Source organism: Cryptococcus neoformans, chromosome 1 (genome assembly GCF_000149385.1).
Source record: "Cryptococcus neoformans var. neoformans B-3501A chromosome 1, whole genome shotgun sequence".
NCBI classification, from domain to species: domain Eukaryota; kingdom Fungi; phylum Basidiomycota; class Tremellomycetes; order Tremellales; family Cryptococcaceae; genus Cryptococcus; species Cryptococcus deneoformans.
Genome location: NC_009177.1, coordinates 287501 through 304069, shown reverse-complemented (window position 1 = coordinate 304069; position 16569 = coordinate 287501). Strand labels below are relative to the sequence as shown.

Below are 16569 nucleotides of genomic sequence, written 5' to 3'. Positions count from 1 at the left end.
AAAGAGACTAGGAAAAACTGCATGGCCGTAGTTATGCAGTATTGCCGATCCCTTGACATTTGCACTCTACCGGCGTCGATCCCCATTTGTCGTTGCTCCATTGCCCGGGTTTGTAGTGAGGCGGATTGGCGTTGTGTAAACCAAAGGATAACGAAGAGAACAATAAGCAACTGAGACAGAAAGGGAAGGACGCGTTTCATCTGTACAGTGCCTGAAACCGTGCCTCGCTTCCGTGCCATTTCCAAACTCCGCTACAACGCCCGGCTGCCGTTGACGCGAACAACTAAAACAGATACTTTTTGTTCGTTGTCTCTTTTGCTGCTCCGCTTTTCAACGGATCTGGAGGTACAATAGACGGACGGCACACACGTGATGCCTGTCTTCGAACAATAGGGTGAGTGCTTTGCATGGCGCTAAATGCACACACACAAACCCTCTATCTACAACGTACACGACCTTCACTTCCTGCTCTCTAAACAGTGCATTGGAACATCCCTACGTCACTGTTTTCCATTTTAACCAGTTTCTAAAGACTGAATTCAAACATGACTACTATCAGTGGACCGATCCGTTCTTCGGCCGGCGACTGACCGTAGGAGAACAGATGAAACTCTAGCGAAGCTCATGTCAACGGTCAGGAAGATGCGTATATAGTGACGCTTGAATTTGACCTGTCATTCTGCAGGCCGGCTGTTACGAGATGTTTGCTGGCGTGTGATGCTGATATGTACAATACATGGCTGTAGGTCCAGGGAAAAAAGATAATGGGGCTACTGTTTAGATTACTTCTCCAAGGGTTAGAAAAGTTCATTGAAATTTTTGCGGGTGATTGATAAATAACTGTTCTATAGTCAACTAAACCATATCGGTGACAGTTTATAGGTTTTCTTCCCTAGCCATCCAGGATATATTCAAGCCATCCTCATCTTTGAAAAAAAGTGTCGCTCTCTTTGACCGCCTGACAAAGTCGTCCCACGTTTCGGTAACTTTTAAAATGTCGTCTCGTTCCTTCAATACAAACATGGGTCGAAGCTGCACATCCATGCTGACGAAGGCGGAGGCCACAATAAAGCCTAAGCAATAATTACGAACAGCACATTGGATGATAATTTGCTATGCATAATCAAAACAGACATGTCACAAAAAGAACACCAGAAAAGCCCGAAATCCCCTTGATCGCTACATCCCACTTCCCCTTGCACGCTAATTCCTTACACGCTAATGTCAAAGTCAGCCCGATTCCTTCGAGACGCATACAATGGATAAACTTACCTCATCATCGATATCATCCTAAACTCGCGTCCACCACCCGGGTCAGATGTTTCTTCCAACAGTTCGCAAGTGATGGTATGTTTTCCTGGTTGCAGGTTATCTCTTATAGGGGCGAATCGCCCAATATTCCTTGAAGCTAAAGTTAACTCACCAATTGACAAGATAGAGAAAGAAAAAAACTTACACATTCCCATTGTCCCAATAGCCTTCAATTTTTACACTCTTCCTTCTCTCTTCATCCGCCCAACATTCTACCGTACCCAACCCAAACGTCTTGCTCTTCAACGCATACATCTTGACGATCCCCACACTTGTCTCCAACTCAAAAGTGACCCTCGCACCCGGCGTCCTCGCAACAAGATATGGCTTATCCAAATGCTCTGGATGGACCCAATATTCCCACCCTTCGTTGGCCGATGGAGTAAGATTGAAATGCGGTTCTTTAGCGCGCGTTGAGAGACAGGTAGGGTGGAAGGGAGGGACAGAGTAATCGAGATGGGGATTCCATCCTTCCAAGACGCGGAGGCGGGGGAGTATACCGTATTCGATAGGGGTGGACCAGAGACCGGGCATGAGTTCGCCGACAGGTTTCTCTTCGGTAGGGTCTTTCCTCCAGCTACGGGATTGCTCGGGCCACCATTTTTGTTCTGCGGCTAGTAGCTCATCCTCGATTTTGGCATCTTCCTTGTCCTCTGTTTGAGGTGGTTGTGCGAGAGCGACAATGGAGAGAGCTTCGAATGCAGATGGAGACTGGACATGGAAAGTAGGTTGAGAAATCATTTCACATGCAACGTCTTTGACAAAGCTTGCGACGAGCATGCCGAGATCGCGATGTCCGTGAGAATTAATATGCCGGGTGTCGGGGTTTCCCCACCAGCTATCACAGAGTCAGTATGATTTGAGGCCTGCATTAAGATTTACCCACTCCTGGGCAAAGTAAGGTCCAACGAGTTGAGGATGTCTGGCAAAATGGTTTACGAGCGGAAGCCTTTGGTTGATCACAGGGACATCGTAGTACTGAGCGACGGGGCTTCGCTCTTTTCGTGAGCTATAATTCAAAGGCAAAGTCATTTTTCACTTACAGGTGCATCCTTCCGCCTCCACCACCCATCCCACCATTGCTAAACGCCATAGCCTCAATGAGCATCACCGCCGGCTTATTAGGAAGATCCAACAATCCGCGAAGGAGGTTTTCCATATTCTCCACGTGTTCCGGGATACCCTCATCGTTCACTGCCAGTTCGACAAGCACCAAATCAGAGTCAGAGGGGATGTGGAGAGGGAAGCAAAAGGAAAAGTAGTCGGAACCGGTGGCTGAAATAATTACATCAGGCTGTGACCGTTTCCAAGAGATGGGCTCGAATCCTTACCTGGGGCGGCACCATTGACTTGCTTGATCTCTACGCCTTCCCCTGCAAATTCCGTCAACCATTCCCAGAACTTGTGGAACCAAATCTCATTTTGCCACACCTGATGGCCTTTTGTCACTGCAGATACAATGAGACTGTTGTTCATGTTGGCAATAGAGGAACTTACCACTACCGCCAATGGCAGAGATGGTGAGCGGCTCGCCTCGCATGATCTTTTGAAGCAATAGGCGCATTCTCTCATGAGAGCCTGCAGAGTGTTAATAATGATCATCTTCAGCCCTAAACTTACCCTCATACGCTCTGCTAAGTCGCAAATTCGTTCTTCCATATTCTCGCTCAAACGCATCCTCCGCTTCACAGTACCCTCTTATTTTATCTATCCTTTTCCGTATTCCTTTATCCTTCGTCTCCAAACCATCCGATGAGCTGTAGAGGCCGAACTGGACCTTTAATTTGGAGATTGGGCCTGAAAGAAAATGTGATTGCGGATGATGGTGAGTGTGAAGGAAGAGTACAAGAACAAGTGAGAGAAGGGCAGCGAGAAGGATGTGTGAGCGACGAGGGGAGCCTAGTGGGATCATCTTTCGTGTCTACCACTTGGATGGAGTGGAACGGGGAATTCGAGTTGATTGATGGATTGTTCAGTTGTTATGGGGAATGAAGTGCGATTTTTGTTAAAACCCGAACGCTAAAGTTTCATCGCATTATCTGATTTGGGGAGGCTGCGGATGACGGTCGGATAGAGGTAAAACGGCGCTAGAAATGGCGCTACGAGAGGTGTTTGCAGGTAAGTCTTTTGGTTGTTCTGTCAATTCAGCGAGACAGTTGTGGCGGATTGTGGGCTGAAAACGGGATATGAGCGGGCGTCGAGGCCACAACAAAACAAAGAAAATGCAAAAGACAAAGTTATCCTCTTTTACCGAAACGACGGGAGAAGCTAACAAGATGTGAATCTTGGAATCGAAACGTCGTGGCAAATCCGAAACAGTCTAGAGCCCAGGCCCAAAAAAGGTCCCATCTATGGAGACAACCCAATGTCCGTGATCAAAGACGCATCGGCCTCATCCGATTCGCTCATCATCATCGATCATTCAGCATGGCTACTACGTAATAATAACCCATATCAGAGATCTTCAACTGCATCGAGTCCCATATCTCAAAAGTCCCCGCCCCGAAAAGCCGAGGTGGCCTCTATATACGTAATGTGTTTTTGCTTTCCATCTCTACATCCGATTTCCAACAGGCCACTCGACCACCATGACTATATCAACGGTAGCATTCCTCTATCCAGGAGCCATGGGTGCATCCTTGGCCCGCGTTCTCGCCGTCCGTCTCCCTCACCTCAAACTGCTCACCTCTCTTCAGGGCCGATCCCAAGCCACCATCTCCAGAGCAGAATCGTGTGGGCTCACCAATGTGCCATTTGCCGATCTTATAGCACAGTCAGACATCATACTGTCAATTTTACCCCCAAGCTCGGCTGTCTCGCTGGCCAAAGAGGTCGTCGCCCACGTCGCAACAGAGAAAAAACCAATATTTGTTGACGCCAATGCTGTATCTCCAGAAACAGCAGCCCAGATATCGTCTATATTTGAGGCCAAAGAGATCCCCTTTATTGATGGGTGCATCATCGGTTTCCCAGCTACCGAAGACTTTTCTTCCATCCCTAAGCTTTATCTCTCCGCCTCGCCAGAACGGGAAGACCTGATGCGAGAGGTAACACAAACACTGAGTGGAGGAGAAGAGGGAAAGGGTATGAGAGTCAGACCCATGGAGGGATCTGGCGTAGGCGGAGCGAGTGCTTTGAAGATGTGCTATGGAGGTATCAACAAGGCCGTCAGCGGTCTTGCTGCGGCCATGGTGCTTTGTAAATAAAGGCTTTCTCCTGAAGATGTCAATAAGAGGGCTTTGCTTATAGTATTCTGTACAATAGCTGCCCAAGCCCATTCTCCCGGCACTGCCAAAGCTTTCCTTGATGAGCTATCAGAGTCTCAACCTGCGCTTACGAAGAAGTTGAGCAGAGCGATTCCCGATATGATCCCCAAAGCCTATCGAGTAAGTGTGCCTCCAGCTTCACTTGCAAAACTTCCACACGCAATAATTACCTGACATGGTATATTAGTGGGTTGGGGAGATGGAGGAAATCTCATCGTTCATCACTTCATCCATCCTTCAATCCGCATCTATCACCCATCCCAACCCGGCAGATATGTATCAAGGTCTTGCGCAAATGTTTCAGAGAGTGGCAGATGATGTGAAGCATTCCCAAGCTGGACAAAGAGGAGAGGAAGTAAAGATTTTGTTGGATTGGGCAAAGAGGGGGGAGAAAGAGCTCGCGAAAAAGGAATGAGAATGGGGGAGGGAAGAGCGAAAAGGCAGCCTGTACAGTAGGTTGCAGTCTGCGGGAGGAGGAGTCATTCGTTATTCCCTGCCCCCAGTTGAGATCGGCTATATTGTCCAAAACAATGCAGTTGTAACTTATGACTTACAATTCAAGAGGCTAAACGCAAGCTGGTGGTAGCAACCGTTTCTTGTTGAATTTGATAGTGAAACACGAAAAAAGCATGGACTCGTATGGGCTATGTCATGGCGTTTTGATAATCACGGGCAAATACATACGATAGAAGGGAACACAGCGGTACAAAACATTTGTGCGTTCCTCCTCATCCATAGACGGTAAATAAGAAGCCAGTCATCAGAAGGTGATAAGCCTCACGTATCCGGGAAGCCTTTTTGATTTTGGAGATCTCAGATCATGATTCAGAGATCCGAGATCAGAAGAGATAAGATCAGAGAGGTCACCGTGGCGTCGATATTTGTTGATAACTTCGGCACTGGTGTCTGATATCCGAAACACGGGGTTTTAACTATTATCCAATATCCTAGATGTAACGTACGTTTATGGCAACAAACACGCTGCGCTTGTATGTTCCTTGTTTGTTGACATCTACACTAACGTTGACAATCTGGCAAAGAGACAAGGGTTAAGGGTCGAGTATCGTCTATGCTGAGTACTGGGCACTAATAATAAGCTTGTCTTGTGGCGTCGTCAGCTTGCGACGATCTTTCATACCGGCATAGTTTTGTAACAGGAACAGCATCTAGCCGGCCCCAGCGTGTATGCTAGCACGAGGGGACAGCTGATCTCGTCTGATGATGTTCTGAGGCGAAGAAGAACAAAAATAAAGTCGAAGTCCAACGCGCCACTGACTTTGGCATAGGAAGTCCAATGCGCGACTGTCTTTGGCATAGAACATCGAAAGCAGTTGGCAGCACGGTAAATCGATCCAAGTCGAGTCGATTATGGAGGCTCGCGTCGAGAACAAACATCGGGCGCAAACGCGGTACCGGGAATTCATTCAACCGGACTTTTGGCCGGTCGCCGGCCGTTGTTTTAACGGAACGGAGCGGATTAAGGGATGGCGCTAAAATCATGCGGGGAATCACCGTTCCTTAGACACTTGGCCAGCACATCCTCTGGTCTTCCGCCATCCATCAATTAGTACCTTGTGGCCAGTTCCTGAGACTCTGTGGGGAAAAGGAACATGATTGTGCTGTTTGTGTTTCTTGGTGTTTGTTTTCCCTGTTGTCATTTGTCAGCCACGATGCTTGTTTTGAGCTTCCTGAAAAGCGAACGCGCCTGATATCTGAAATGTTCAATTCAATGGGTCAAGCTGCTATACGCAGCTCGGGCTGGCATAGTCACCACCCCAAACACTAAAGCAAGGGAGATGCATGCATAGCAAATGGGAGATTCAGCGGAGATTCCATGGAAGCTGGGCAGGAAAATGAGCACCAGTACGGCGGCGGTTGTTGTTTGTGAGGCGTCGGTAACGATCAGCGGTCGAAGTTCGGCGGTAAAAACCCAAACCCGACAATTTCTGTTCTTCATATTTTCTTTGCTGTCGGCTGAATTGACACTTCCACCAAACAGCCAACAACCAACAGTGGCCTCGAAAGTAAAGGCAAACGTCGTCTTCCTGCTTTTCGACCACATCTCACACTCATTTACCAACACCACGCTCATTCAAACGCATCCCAGCCTCTCACCGACCCCGACCAACCATCCTTTCCTTTTTTCTCCACCGGCCTATCATCCGATCAGTGTCAGCCAAGCTACACGACTTTCTTCACCAGCTCCCTAGGTTGAGAGCAAAGTTGCTACGACGATTTCCCTTCCCTTCTCCCTTTTCAATCCACTCTTTCACTCGACATCCTCGCCACACACATTCGCCATTCCGTTGACGCATCCGTGCATTCATCTGTGCACTGTCCATCCTTCCCTTGTAGTCACCGCGAGCTTCTTCCTTACACATTCATCACCATCACTCGATTCTAATAGTCACATGGTCGATCAGTAGACCTATTTCCGGCCACACATATCCATATCCTATAATCAGCCCGTATCGACCCTTGTCGCTCATTATACTATCTCCTCCTCTCCACCGACTGTCTTTAATCAGCCCTTCCCGACACCTCTTGCTCCAACTGCAATAATGAGATCACACTTGTCATTGTCATTATTGTTTTCTTCCCTCGTGGCGATCAGCGTCGTAAGTGCAGCTTCTGCCGACGAGTGGAAAGGCAAATCCATTTACCAGTGAGCATTTAATCCCCTTATTTGATATGAACGTTTTTGCTCATTAGCACGGGCACTGCAGGCTTTTCACCGATCGATTCGCTCCAGTCTCCGACACTGCGCCCGCTCGGTCCTCCCCGATACCGGATGAATGTGATCCCATCGACCAAACGTGAGTGGGGGAATCAAGCGTAGTATTGAGAATGCATGATTGATTAACGCATTAATAGATGGTGTGGCGGAACATGGCTGTCTATCATTGACAAGCTTGATTATATTTCTGACATGGGTTTTGACGCTATTTGGATTTCTCCCGTTAGTCGTAAGCCGCATTTCGTTTCTGTACCTGGTCGCGTGACGCACATGTGCTGATTTTGCCTTTAGAAAACATTGACCGCGATACCCCCTACCACTATGCGTATCACGGTTACTGGGTCAATGACCCTCGTGCTCTCAACCCTCGTTTCGGCACCGCCGATGACCTCAAGGCGCTCAGCAAAGCTCTTCACGACAGGGGAATGTACTTGATGGTCGACATTGTCGTCAACAACATCCCTGGAACCACTGTCAACGATTCTTTCAGTACCTCTGATCTTGTCGCTGACGGTTCTATTTGGACCGATCCCTCAGAATTCCACCCTCAATGTTGGATCGATTACAGCAATCAGACATCAGTAGAAAACTGTTGGTTGGGTGACGACAAGTTGCCTTTGATGGACGTTAACACTGAGAACGAGGCTGTCGTCTCAACATTGCAAGCTTGGATTTCCAACTTGACTGCTGAGTACGAGATTGACGGTTTACGTATCGATGCTGCCAAGCACGTCCCCGGAGAGTTCTGGACAGGATTCTGCGGTGCTGCCGGTGTTTTCTGCATGGGCGAGGTCTACACAGACGACATTAAGTGAGTGATTATTGCCTATACGGGGGAGTACTGACTGATCTTGCACAGTTTTGCCGCCAAGTTCCAAACCCAAAATTGGATGGACTCCGTCCTTGGCTACCCTCTCTACTACGGTATTGTGGATGGATTCGGTACTCCAAACGGCAACATGTCCAGATTCGTCGACATTGCTACTCAGGTTTTGGGCACGTTCCCTACCCCCGGTCTCATCGGTAACTTTATCGAAAACCATGATCTTCCTCGATGGCGAAACACTACCGCCGACTCTCAGCTGGCTTACAACGCGATGACTGTTCAGTTCATTTTTGAAGGTTTGCCAGTAGTGTATTACGGCCAAGAGCAAGACTTTGCTAGCGGTGCCGGCGATCCTTACAACCGACAAGCGCTTTGGACTTCCGAGTATGCCAACACGACTAGTTACAACCACATCAAGAGGCTGAATGAGATCCGACACGCTGTGATCTCTAACAACACCTTGTTTGACGGAAAGAACTTTTTGGACTCTCAGACCAAGATCGTGGCTTCGACCGACTATGATGTAGCGTTCAGGAAGGGACCTTTGCTTGCTGTCTTGACCAACGTGAGTGAGATGTTCCTGGCCAGGAAGCGGTTCAACTGACAGTTGTTTAGCGAGGAAGCCCCAGTCAAAACGTCGGGTTTGGCGTGCCCACTAGCGGCTGGCCTTCCCAGTCCAGTGTCGTTGAGTAGGTCCAACAGTAGTTGTAAAAGTTGCAGAGAAGCTGACTCTACATAGCCTTCTTTCTTGCAAGCAGTTCACTGTTGGATCTGGTGGTGCCATGCTCGTCTCTTACTCTGCTTCTGGCTACGGAGGTATGCCTTATGTAAGTGCCTTTGTTCCAGGTCATCCCTGATATTATCCTAACACCCGCTTCAGGTCTTTGCCGCACAGAGCGATGCTTCGGCAATGGGAATTTGCGGTGATGCTGGCATGTCAACCTATGTGTCCCCCAACATCACCTCGGCTGCTTTCCCCGCGTTGGCACCCGCAACAGGTCTCGGATCAGCTCTCAGCTTGCCAGCAGCCGTTGCTGGTGCACTGGGACTGATGTTCATACTATGATACCCTCTTCGCTTTCGACAGATAGCAATCCGATTAAAACGAGGCCCTGTTGCCCATATACCCTTATTCTTATCGCCATCATCCTCGTGTATTCCACTAAGCACCGTCAATCCTATCATTGTCATTGGGAGAACAAACATCACCTACGCATTATAATGGCCTTTATGATTAACATTTTCTATTTCCTGGCCTTATAAAGGCAATCCAGGTGCAGGTGCCGGTGATGGGAGGTCCTGTCCATAAGCTCAGCAGACAAACATCCTCGTTTCCGGTCATTGAATAGCAATATGAGCGTGTTGTAATACTATTACCTAATGGGAGATGCATCAGAAGTGTCTTTCTTCTATGTGTTCGGGCGGTTGGTGCAGCATGTGCAGTCTGCGACTAATTAATCAAGGGTGGCTTGTACTTTGCCTGCATAGTTCGTAAGGGTTGTTGTTTCTGGGGCCGTGTGAACTGGATGTTTGTGGTGGATTGTAGATGATACCTGCCCGAGTTCCGAGGGTGAGGAGGGCACGACGAATCCGCGATCGGTCTTATCGGTCTTGGATAGGCTGATGATTGCTGGGTCTTTGGCAGTGCCAAGTTGCCTTGTAGTGGTGGTGGCCTCGCTGCATGAAACCGTGGTTAGGCATACGTATGAAGAGGTGAGTGTATCAGTACAAAGCAATTATATGAGATCCACTCGTCAGCTCCAAGCATGCACCGAAGCGTCCCACGACTATAAATAAATTCATGTCCGAAGGGCGGGAATGCGAGACCGGCGGAGAAATTTACCCGTGACGTTGTCCCCCTTGAGTTTATTTGTCGTCATCCCACACAGCCCGCCCCATAGATAAATATATCAGACGCCCCCATTTTCTCTACCCATCAGCCTATTCCCTGGGAACGACTATCCACCACGTCAGCCTTTGTCAGATTCTCCCCTGCAAGAGCCTTTCGCTCACTTGCATCTGCCTCTTTTCCAAGCACAGCCCCTCTCAAGTCTACATCTCCGCTTTCCATTCGTACTTTTACTGTAGCTTCAAAAATGGGCAAGGAAAAGGTCGCTGTCGTCGGCTCTGGTAACTGGTGAGCCTTTTGCGCTCGAGGGCCGGGGTTTGCAAGTATTAGTGCTGATGGGACTTGCAAAGGGGTTCTGCTATCTCTCGCATTGCCGGTATCAACACTAAGAAGCACCCCGACGTCTTTGACGACACCCGCGTCTCTGTCTGGGTGTATGAGGAAGAGGTCAGTTTTGGGATTGTTGAAGGACATGTATTAATAGATTTATACCTGATTCTGTTGTGCAGTTTGAGGGCAAGAAGCTTACTGAGATTATCAACTCTGAGCACGAAAACAGAAAGTACCTCCCCGGTGTTAAGCTCGAGGACAATGTCGTGGCTGTCCCCGACTTGAAAGAGGCCGTCAAGGACGCAACAGCTTTGGTATTCGTCACCCCTCACCAGTGTCAGTGTTCTTCCTATGAAGGTGAGCCTGGCGTTTGCAGCTAACGAACGTTGAAGTCCTTGGAAAGGTTTTAGACACTTTGGAGGGTAACGTCCGGAAGGATGCCAAGGCCATCACTCTTATCAAAGTACGTTTTCCTTGTCTCTCTCTTCTTATTTTATACCAACTAACTGTCGGGAAAGGGTGTCGAAGTCCAGGGCGATGATATTCACATCTTCGCTGATGTTATCGAGCAACGTCTCGGTATCCCCTGCTCTGCTTTGAGTGGAGCCAACATTGCCAATGAAGTCGCTAGGGATACTTTCTCAGAGACTACTATCGGTTACCGAAACAAGGAAGATGGAGAGCTGTGGCTGAAGCTTTTCCGTAAGTTCTTATACATAGTCATTGCTATCGAGATGAAAGACAGACGAGGCTGACGGAAGATGATTGCATTTTTGTTTATTTATTTAAGAAACTCCCAAGTTCAAGGTTCAGCTCATTGACGATGTATGTTTCACTTGCTTCTGATCATAAAGTATACAAACACTGATAGAAATACTAGGTCGCTGGTGTCAGTCTTTGCGGCGCTCTCAAGAACATTGTCGCTGTTGCGGCTGGCTTTATCGACGGTCTCGGCTACGGTAGTAACTCCAAGGGTGCGTCCCCATTCCACCATCCTCTTGTCATCTCACTCATCCTGATAATGCTGTACGTACGTAGCGGCCATTATGCGTATTGGCCTTCTGGAGATGAAGCACTTTTGCCAAGAATTCTTTGTAGACGTCAAGGAGGAGAGTTTCTTGCAGGAGAGTGCGGGTGTCAGTGATGTGATTACTTCTTGTCTTTCTGGAAGGAACTACAAGGTTGCGGCTGCGTTTGTAGGAGCTAACAAGGTGAGACTTGCTGGAAAGAGTTTGGAAGAACGAGAAGGTGTGTGTGCTGATATATGGTTTCGAAAGTCATTTGATCAACTTGAGGCAGAGATGTTGAACGGACAAAGTGAGTCTTGACATTTTGGTTCCACATGCATTCAATGCTAACCATGTAAATCTAGAGCTCCAAGGTATCCACACTGTACGCCATACCATTCCAGCTCAACATATTGCAAGCTGACTCAACTTGTTATCACAGGCCAAGGACGTGCACAACTTTCTCAGCGCCAAGAACCGATCTCGAGCGTATCCCCTGTTCGACAAGGTCTACCAGATTTCCTGGGAAGGTGTCCCCGTTGAGCAACTGACCGAGGGGCTCTAAGCGCTTTATGAAGTTTATAGGCTGCTCGTGAGTGACTAAACCGGTGGGCAAAAAGCGAAATGAGGAGTGGAACGACGCGACGTGTCAGATAAAGATTATGCAGATACAGGAACCGAGAAAAGTGTACCTAGTATTCATGCATCATGACAACTAGATTATATAGCTATCCTTGTTTACTTTTAAATAAATGATCATTTGTATGTCATCGTGGTTCCGTCATGAAAAGTGGAGGTTTTTGGGTTCTGAATTTCCCGCCGGTTGCAATTTCGGTGTCCGTGTCTGAACGAACGGCTTCTTGAATCAGCCAAGTAAACGTCTATTTCCACACCTTTTCCTCTTTCTCTCGTCTACAAGTGTTAAGCACACATACCGACACAATGTCCCTCTCAGACCTCGCAGAGACCCCGCAATCGGGCGACAACACCACCATCCCAGGCGCCATCTCGCTCACCGTCCCGACCAACCTCATCATGCTCCCCGCCGCCGCTGGCCTTGTCGGGCTTTCCATCGGGTTCATCCGGGGCGGAAGTCGAGCGAGGTTGAGGTTCTTGGTTGAAAATGCGCATAGGAAACCCAAGACTGTCCAGGGATGGGTACGTTTGGTTTCTCCTCTTTTCATAAACGGGAAACAGGAGCTTAACTAGTATTATGTATTATTTAGTATTTCTACACAAAAACGCGAAATTACCGAGTCTTCTTTGGGGCTCTCAAAGCAGGTGGGAAATACGCTCTCGGGCTGGGAGGGGCGACGGCAGGGTTTGTGCTGGTGGATGAATCTGTAGGCTGGGCGAGGGAACAGGTGTTTGGTCCTGCTGGGGAGATTCAAGGTGTTGCCCAAGGCGGACCGGAAGGGTCAGCGGTGAAGCGAAAGGCCGGATGGAGGAAGGGAGAGGTAAAGTGGGAGGATGGCGGTGTGGCTGGTGGGTTAATGGGTTTGGTTGTTGGTACTGCCTGTGAGTATATATATATCCATCCACTTTCTTACCCCATTATCATACCTGACAAAGAAGATGATTGGGGAATTGGTGTGCAGACAAGCTACCGAGACCGCTGTTCATCCGATCACTTGTCATGGGTATCGTCCTAGGCAGTCTTACGAGCGGTATGCAGACCGTGCAGGCGCGTATCGGCCGCATGAGAGAAGAAGAGGAACGTAAAGCCAAGTTGACCGACAACCAACAACTTTCTTCGCCAGCGGCGGAAGCGGCAGCGACATCGGCACTCGTGACAGAGGAGGTTGCACCCGTCATGTCTTTATCGGAAGAGACAAAACCGACAGAGGAAATCGTAGTAGGTGGTGTCCCCGGAGAAGAGGAGCCAAGAGGTTGGTGGGAGAGTGTGAAGAGCTGGGTGGGTGCTTAATGCTGAGTGGTCGGCTTTTTTGGAGTTCTGGTGCGAGGAAACTCATCGGGGGGAAGGCGGTCTCAGTAACTTTTATGTTGTAGTAATACTTTACAATGGCTTTGCATGGCATGGAAATGGAAAATCGTCTATGATTTACAAAAAGATGAATTAATCGTATGTTCATGGTGGGTTATGATTGTGCTGCTTGAGCAGGTACGGGTGCAGCTCGGGTGTTGCTACAAGGTGGACTTGGACTCAAGACATCGCCAAAGTCTATGCACAATCATGTCAGCCATTATCGAGGTGTATACCCCGAGACTGGATAACTCACCTGCATTCCACCTCGCCACGATCTCAGAGTCGAAAAGACTGCCGTCGGCCTTATGAGGACCTTCTGTCCGCGGACGGGGACGGGCAGCATGCGAGTGCGGATGTGTTGACAAAGACTGGCCCTTGAATGGTCGTTTTGTCCGTTTCTTGGTCTGCATACCGGAATCCCGTCAGTCCGCTGGGCGAGCCAGATACATCAAAGATAAACGTACAGGACCGCCGAGAGGCGCTTTATCCTTCTTCTCGACTTTACCCTTCTCCTCAGCCCCGGCCTCGTCCTCGGCTTCAACCTCCTCGTCGCCTTCGTCTCCACTCTCATCAGCATCCGCCTCAACCGCCTGTCGCACTTGGTTCGCCCTCTCTGCGCCAGACGGGACCGAGATCTTGTCGCTGCCCTCACTTGCGATGCTCTCCAAGTCTTCGTCGAGATCGACGTCCATCGCGGCTGGATCGGGATTGGCGAGCGAGTTGTCGATAGTGCGCTGTGGAGTGTTCTGCTGTGATGACGGTGGGGTTATGTCTGCCATTGTGGATTGTGGAATGAAATGTTGAATGAGATGTGGAACGAGGAGATGTGGAAAGTGGAGGGAACATCGACGTTGCAAGCGTCCGCCGGCCGTCTTCTGCATTCTTCATTCGTCGCTATACTTTTGCACTTTTGCTCGTATTATCATCACTCCCACACCATAGAGCTATCAAGCAGCAGGATCCACGGGAAAGCACTCTGCAATGTCTCTCCAGCCACAGATATCCACCTACCACACCTCCATTCCGTCGCCTATCCCTTCCTCGCCTTCATTCAACTTCCATCTCACCCGCATGGTCAACACCCTTATGATATGGGTCGGCACTGGACTGCCTACAGATACCGCGGGGAACGTTGCAGGCGGTGTGGCATCTATGGGGAGCGTTGAACAGGTGGATAACAAGTTGGCCGGGGACTGGTCTGTTGCTATGCCTTCCAGAGGGGTGAGTGTGGTTTCATGGACTATGGATGTGTCTGGAGAAATGCTGATTCCCGCTGGGATGGGCGATATGAAGAATATACCAGTGACTGCGACGCCGCTGTTCAGGTCTGGCTCAACGGATATCGCTCTGCCAATGTCTCAACGACTAGGTCAGTGATTCCTTATGCCGACGCTTTGTCTATTCTCGAGACCATCTAGAGACATGTCTAGGGTATGCTCGATGCGTTTCCGCTGACATCTCCTTGGGCATAGCCAAGAAATTCCCGTCGAACCAAATACATCTCTCCCTTTCGCTCCCACCCTCACTGACCAACCAAACGGGACAGTCTATAGATCCTTATGCCAGCAAGATGATGTTGGTGATGGAAAAGAAGCTCGGCAAATGGATTGAGGAGATATTGTTACAGGAAAAGGCGTGAGGAGCGAGGACGGTCAAACGGGAGAAACGGTCAGAAGGTAGACGGGATTGTGTATTTGTAATGCATAGATTTTGCTGTTCTCTGTACCATCTGCTTCCCTGGCTCTGCGATGGCACGACATGGAGACCGGGCTGCAGATCGTGCAGTGCATGGTACGATGTGGACGAGTTGTGGGCTGCAGTATCGTACCATGTCATCGCGGTGTTCAAAAAGTCAACAATCCACGAGCAAATAAAGTCCGCGTCTCCACATTTGGATTATTCCTCCCGCTTTATTCTTTCGCCCATTCGCCCACCATGGACGCCCAGGAAGAATCCACGACGACAGTCATAACAGCTACAACCCACCTCGACCTCCCCGCACACCCACACATCAAGACCTACCAAGAGCTCAACCCCCGCTCAAAGCCCACAGAGTTCTTCGGGCCATGCGGCACAGGCGCAATCACCCTCTTCACGCCTCTCTTCACCTACTTTTTCTTCTTTGCCTGCAACGATGCAGTCGGATGCACACCAACTAGTGTACAGGGGTGGAAAGATGCCTTTGCGCTGGTAGGCAACTACCCGAGCTCGGCAGGTAGGTTGTGGGACTGGAAAGCTGCGGGCGTGTATCTCGGCTGGTATGCGTTCTGCATGATCTGTGAAGTCGTCCTGCCCGGGCAGAGAGTCGAAGGTAATCTGTTGAGGGATGGACGACGAAAAGTCTACAGGATGAACGGTTAGTCTACCACGTCGCCCTCTCTTGCTCCGGTAGTGTCTGCAAGGCTAATCGGGAACAGGTCTTTACACTCTTCTCCTCGCCCTTGGTCTTCTTACCGGTGTCTTGGTCCAGCCCAGGGGTATCCAAGCTTTCACTTGGCTCCACGACCACTTTGTGCCCCTCATCTCGGCCAGTCTGGCTATGGCCACTTTCCAAGCCGTCTGGGTTTATGTGTGGAGCTTTTTCTCTGGTGAGCTCTTGGCTCTCGGTGGGAACTCTGGCAATGTTGTCTACGACGTACGTCCATCACCATATTTTTCTCATTCGGCTCTCGCCGGCTAGTACTGACATGCTTACTTTTACTTTTACAGTTCTTTATCGGCCGACCTCTCAACCCTACCATCCCCGGATTCCCCTCTTTCGACCTCAAGACATTCAACGAAGTTCGACCCGGCATGATCCTCTGGTTCTTACTCAACATTTCTTGCGCTTGCGAGCAATACGTCAGGATCGGAAAACTGACTGATAGTATGTGGATCGTCCTCGTCTTTGAGGGCTGGTATGTCCTCGACTGTCTTTTGCAAGAGGTGAGCTCTTCTCCCCATTTCCCGCGCACACCCGCGGCGCTAACAAATATCAAAGCACACAATCCTCAACCAGATGGACATTACAACCGACGGCTTCGGCTTTATGCTCGCCTTTGGCGACCTCACCTGGGTTCCTTTTACCTATGGCCTCCAAGCGCGATTCTTGGCTTCCACCCCCGTCGAGCTGGGTCCCGTGGCGACAGCCTTGATTGTCGGTGTCGAAGTCGCGGGGATGTACATCTTCAGAGTAGCTAATAATGAAAAGGCCGACTTCAGGGCTGGAAAGAACCCCAAGAGTGAGTCGATTTCGCCTCTTCTTTCGTTTCTTTTC

At 49.4% G+C, this 16569-nt stretch overlaps 7 protein-coding genes across 7 annotated transcripts in view; 5 read left to right on the top strand and 2 right to left on the bottom strand.

The window, feature by feature from the left end:
• Nucleotides 1–1211: 1211 nt before the first annotated feature.
• CNBA1100 (hypothetical protein) lies at nt 1212–3223 on the bottom strand (the record flags this gene model as incomplete). The annotated part of the gene is made up of 8 exons (XM_773014.1): nt 1212–1218; nt 1273–1401; nt 1457–2149; nt 2198–2320; nt 2355–2586; nt 2643–2759; nt 2809–2889; nt 2932–3223. The coding sequence occupies 8 exons, from the start codon at nt 3221–3223 to the stop codon at nt 1212–1214; spliced, it is 1674 nt and encodes a 557-aa protein (XP_778107.1).
• A 676-nt stretch (nt 3224–3899) lies between these two features.
• Nucleotides 3900–4992, top strand: CNBA1090 (hypothetical protein; the record flags this gene model as incomplete). Its single annotated transcript, XM_773013.1, has 3 exons — nt 3900–4509; nt 4576–4697; nt 4765–4992. 3 exons carry the CDS (start codon nt 3900–3902, stop codon nt 4990–4992), a joined length of 960 nt encoding a protein of 319 aa, XP_778106.1.
• Nucleotides 4993–7138: 2146 nt separating this feature from the next.
• Nucleotides 7139–9192, top strand: CNBA1080 (hypothetical protein; the record flags this gene model as incomplete). The annotated part of the gene is made up of 8 exons (XM_773012.1): nt 7139–7242; nt 7304–7393; nt 7452–7543; nt 7606–8125; nt 8174–8716; nt 8756–8829; nt 8880–8967; nt 9021–9192. The coding sequence occupies 8 exons, from the start codon at nt 7139–7141 to the stop codon at nt 9190–9192; spliced, it is 1683 nt and encodes a 560-aa protein (XP_778105.1).
• Nucleotides 9193–10236: 1044 nt separating this feature from the next.
• On the top strand, nt 10237–11891 carry CNBA1070 (hypothetical protein; the record flags this gene model as incomplete). The annotated part of the gene is made up of 11 exons (XM_773011.1): nt 10237–10277; nt 10340–10436; nt 10499–10655; nt 10712–10782; nt 10838–11021; nt 11110–11144; nt 11200–11293; nt 11358–11530; nt 11597–11636; nt 11692–11711; nt 11769–11891. 11 exons carry the CDS (start codon nt 10237–10239, stop codon nt 11889–11891), a joined length of 1035 nt encoding a protein of 344 aa, XP_778104.1.
• Nucleotides 11892–13425: 1534 nt separating this feature from the next.
• Nucleotides 13426–14194, bottom strand: CNBA1060 (hypothetical protein; the record flags this gene model as incomplete). Its single annotated transcript, XM_773010.1, has 3 exons — nt 13426–13508; nt 13567–13717; nt 13778–14194. 3 exons carry the CDS (start codon nt 14192–14194, stop codon nt 13426–13428), a joined length of 651 nt encoding a protein of 216 aa, XP_778103.1.
• Nucleotides 14195–14294: 100 nt separating this feature from the next.
• Nucleotides 14295–14952, top strand: CNBA1050 (hypothetical protein; the record flags this gene model as incomplete). The annotated part of the gene is made up of 3 exons (XM_773009.1): nt 14295–14534; nt 14607–14682; nt 14786–14952. The coding sequence occupies 3 exons, from the start codon at nt 14295–14297 to the stop codon at nt 14950–14952; spliced, it is 483 nt and encodes a 160-aa protein (XP_778102.1).
• Nucleotides 14953–15248: 296 nt separating this feature from the next.
• The window catches only part of CNBA1040 (hypothetical protein), a gene marked incomplete at both ends in the record, with an annotated part of 2005 nt that continues 684 nt past the window's right edge, over nt 15249–16569 (top strand). The window contains 4 exons of the mRNA XM_773008.1: nt 15249–15669; nt 15731–15948; nt 16023–16238; nt 16294–16534. Coding sequence (XP_778101.1) covers nt 15249–15669; nt 15731–15948; nt 16023–16238; nt 16294–16534 — 1096 coding nt within the window. The remainder of the gene's footprint in view (nt 15670–15730; nt 15949–16022; nt 16239–16293; nt 16535–16569) is intronic.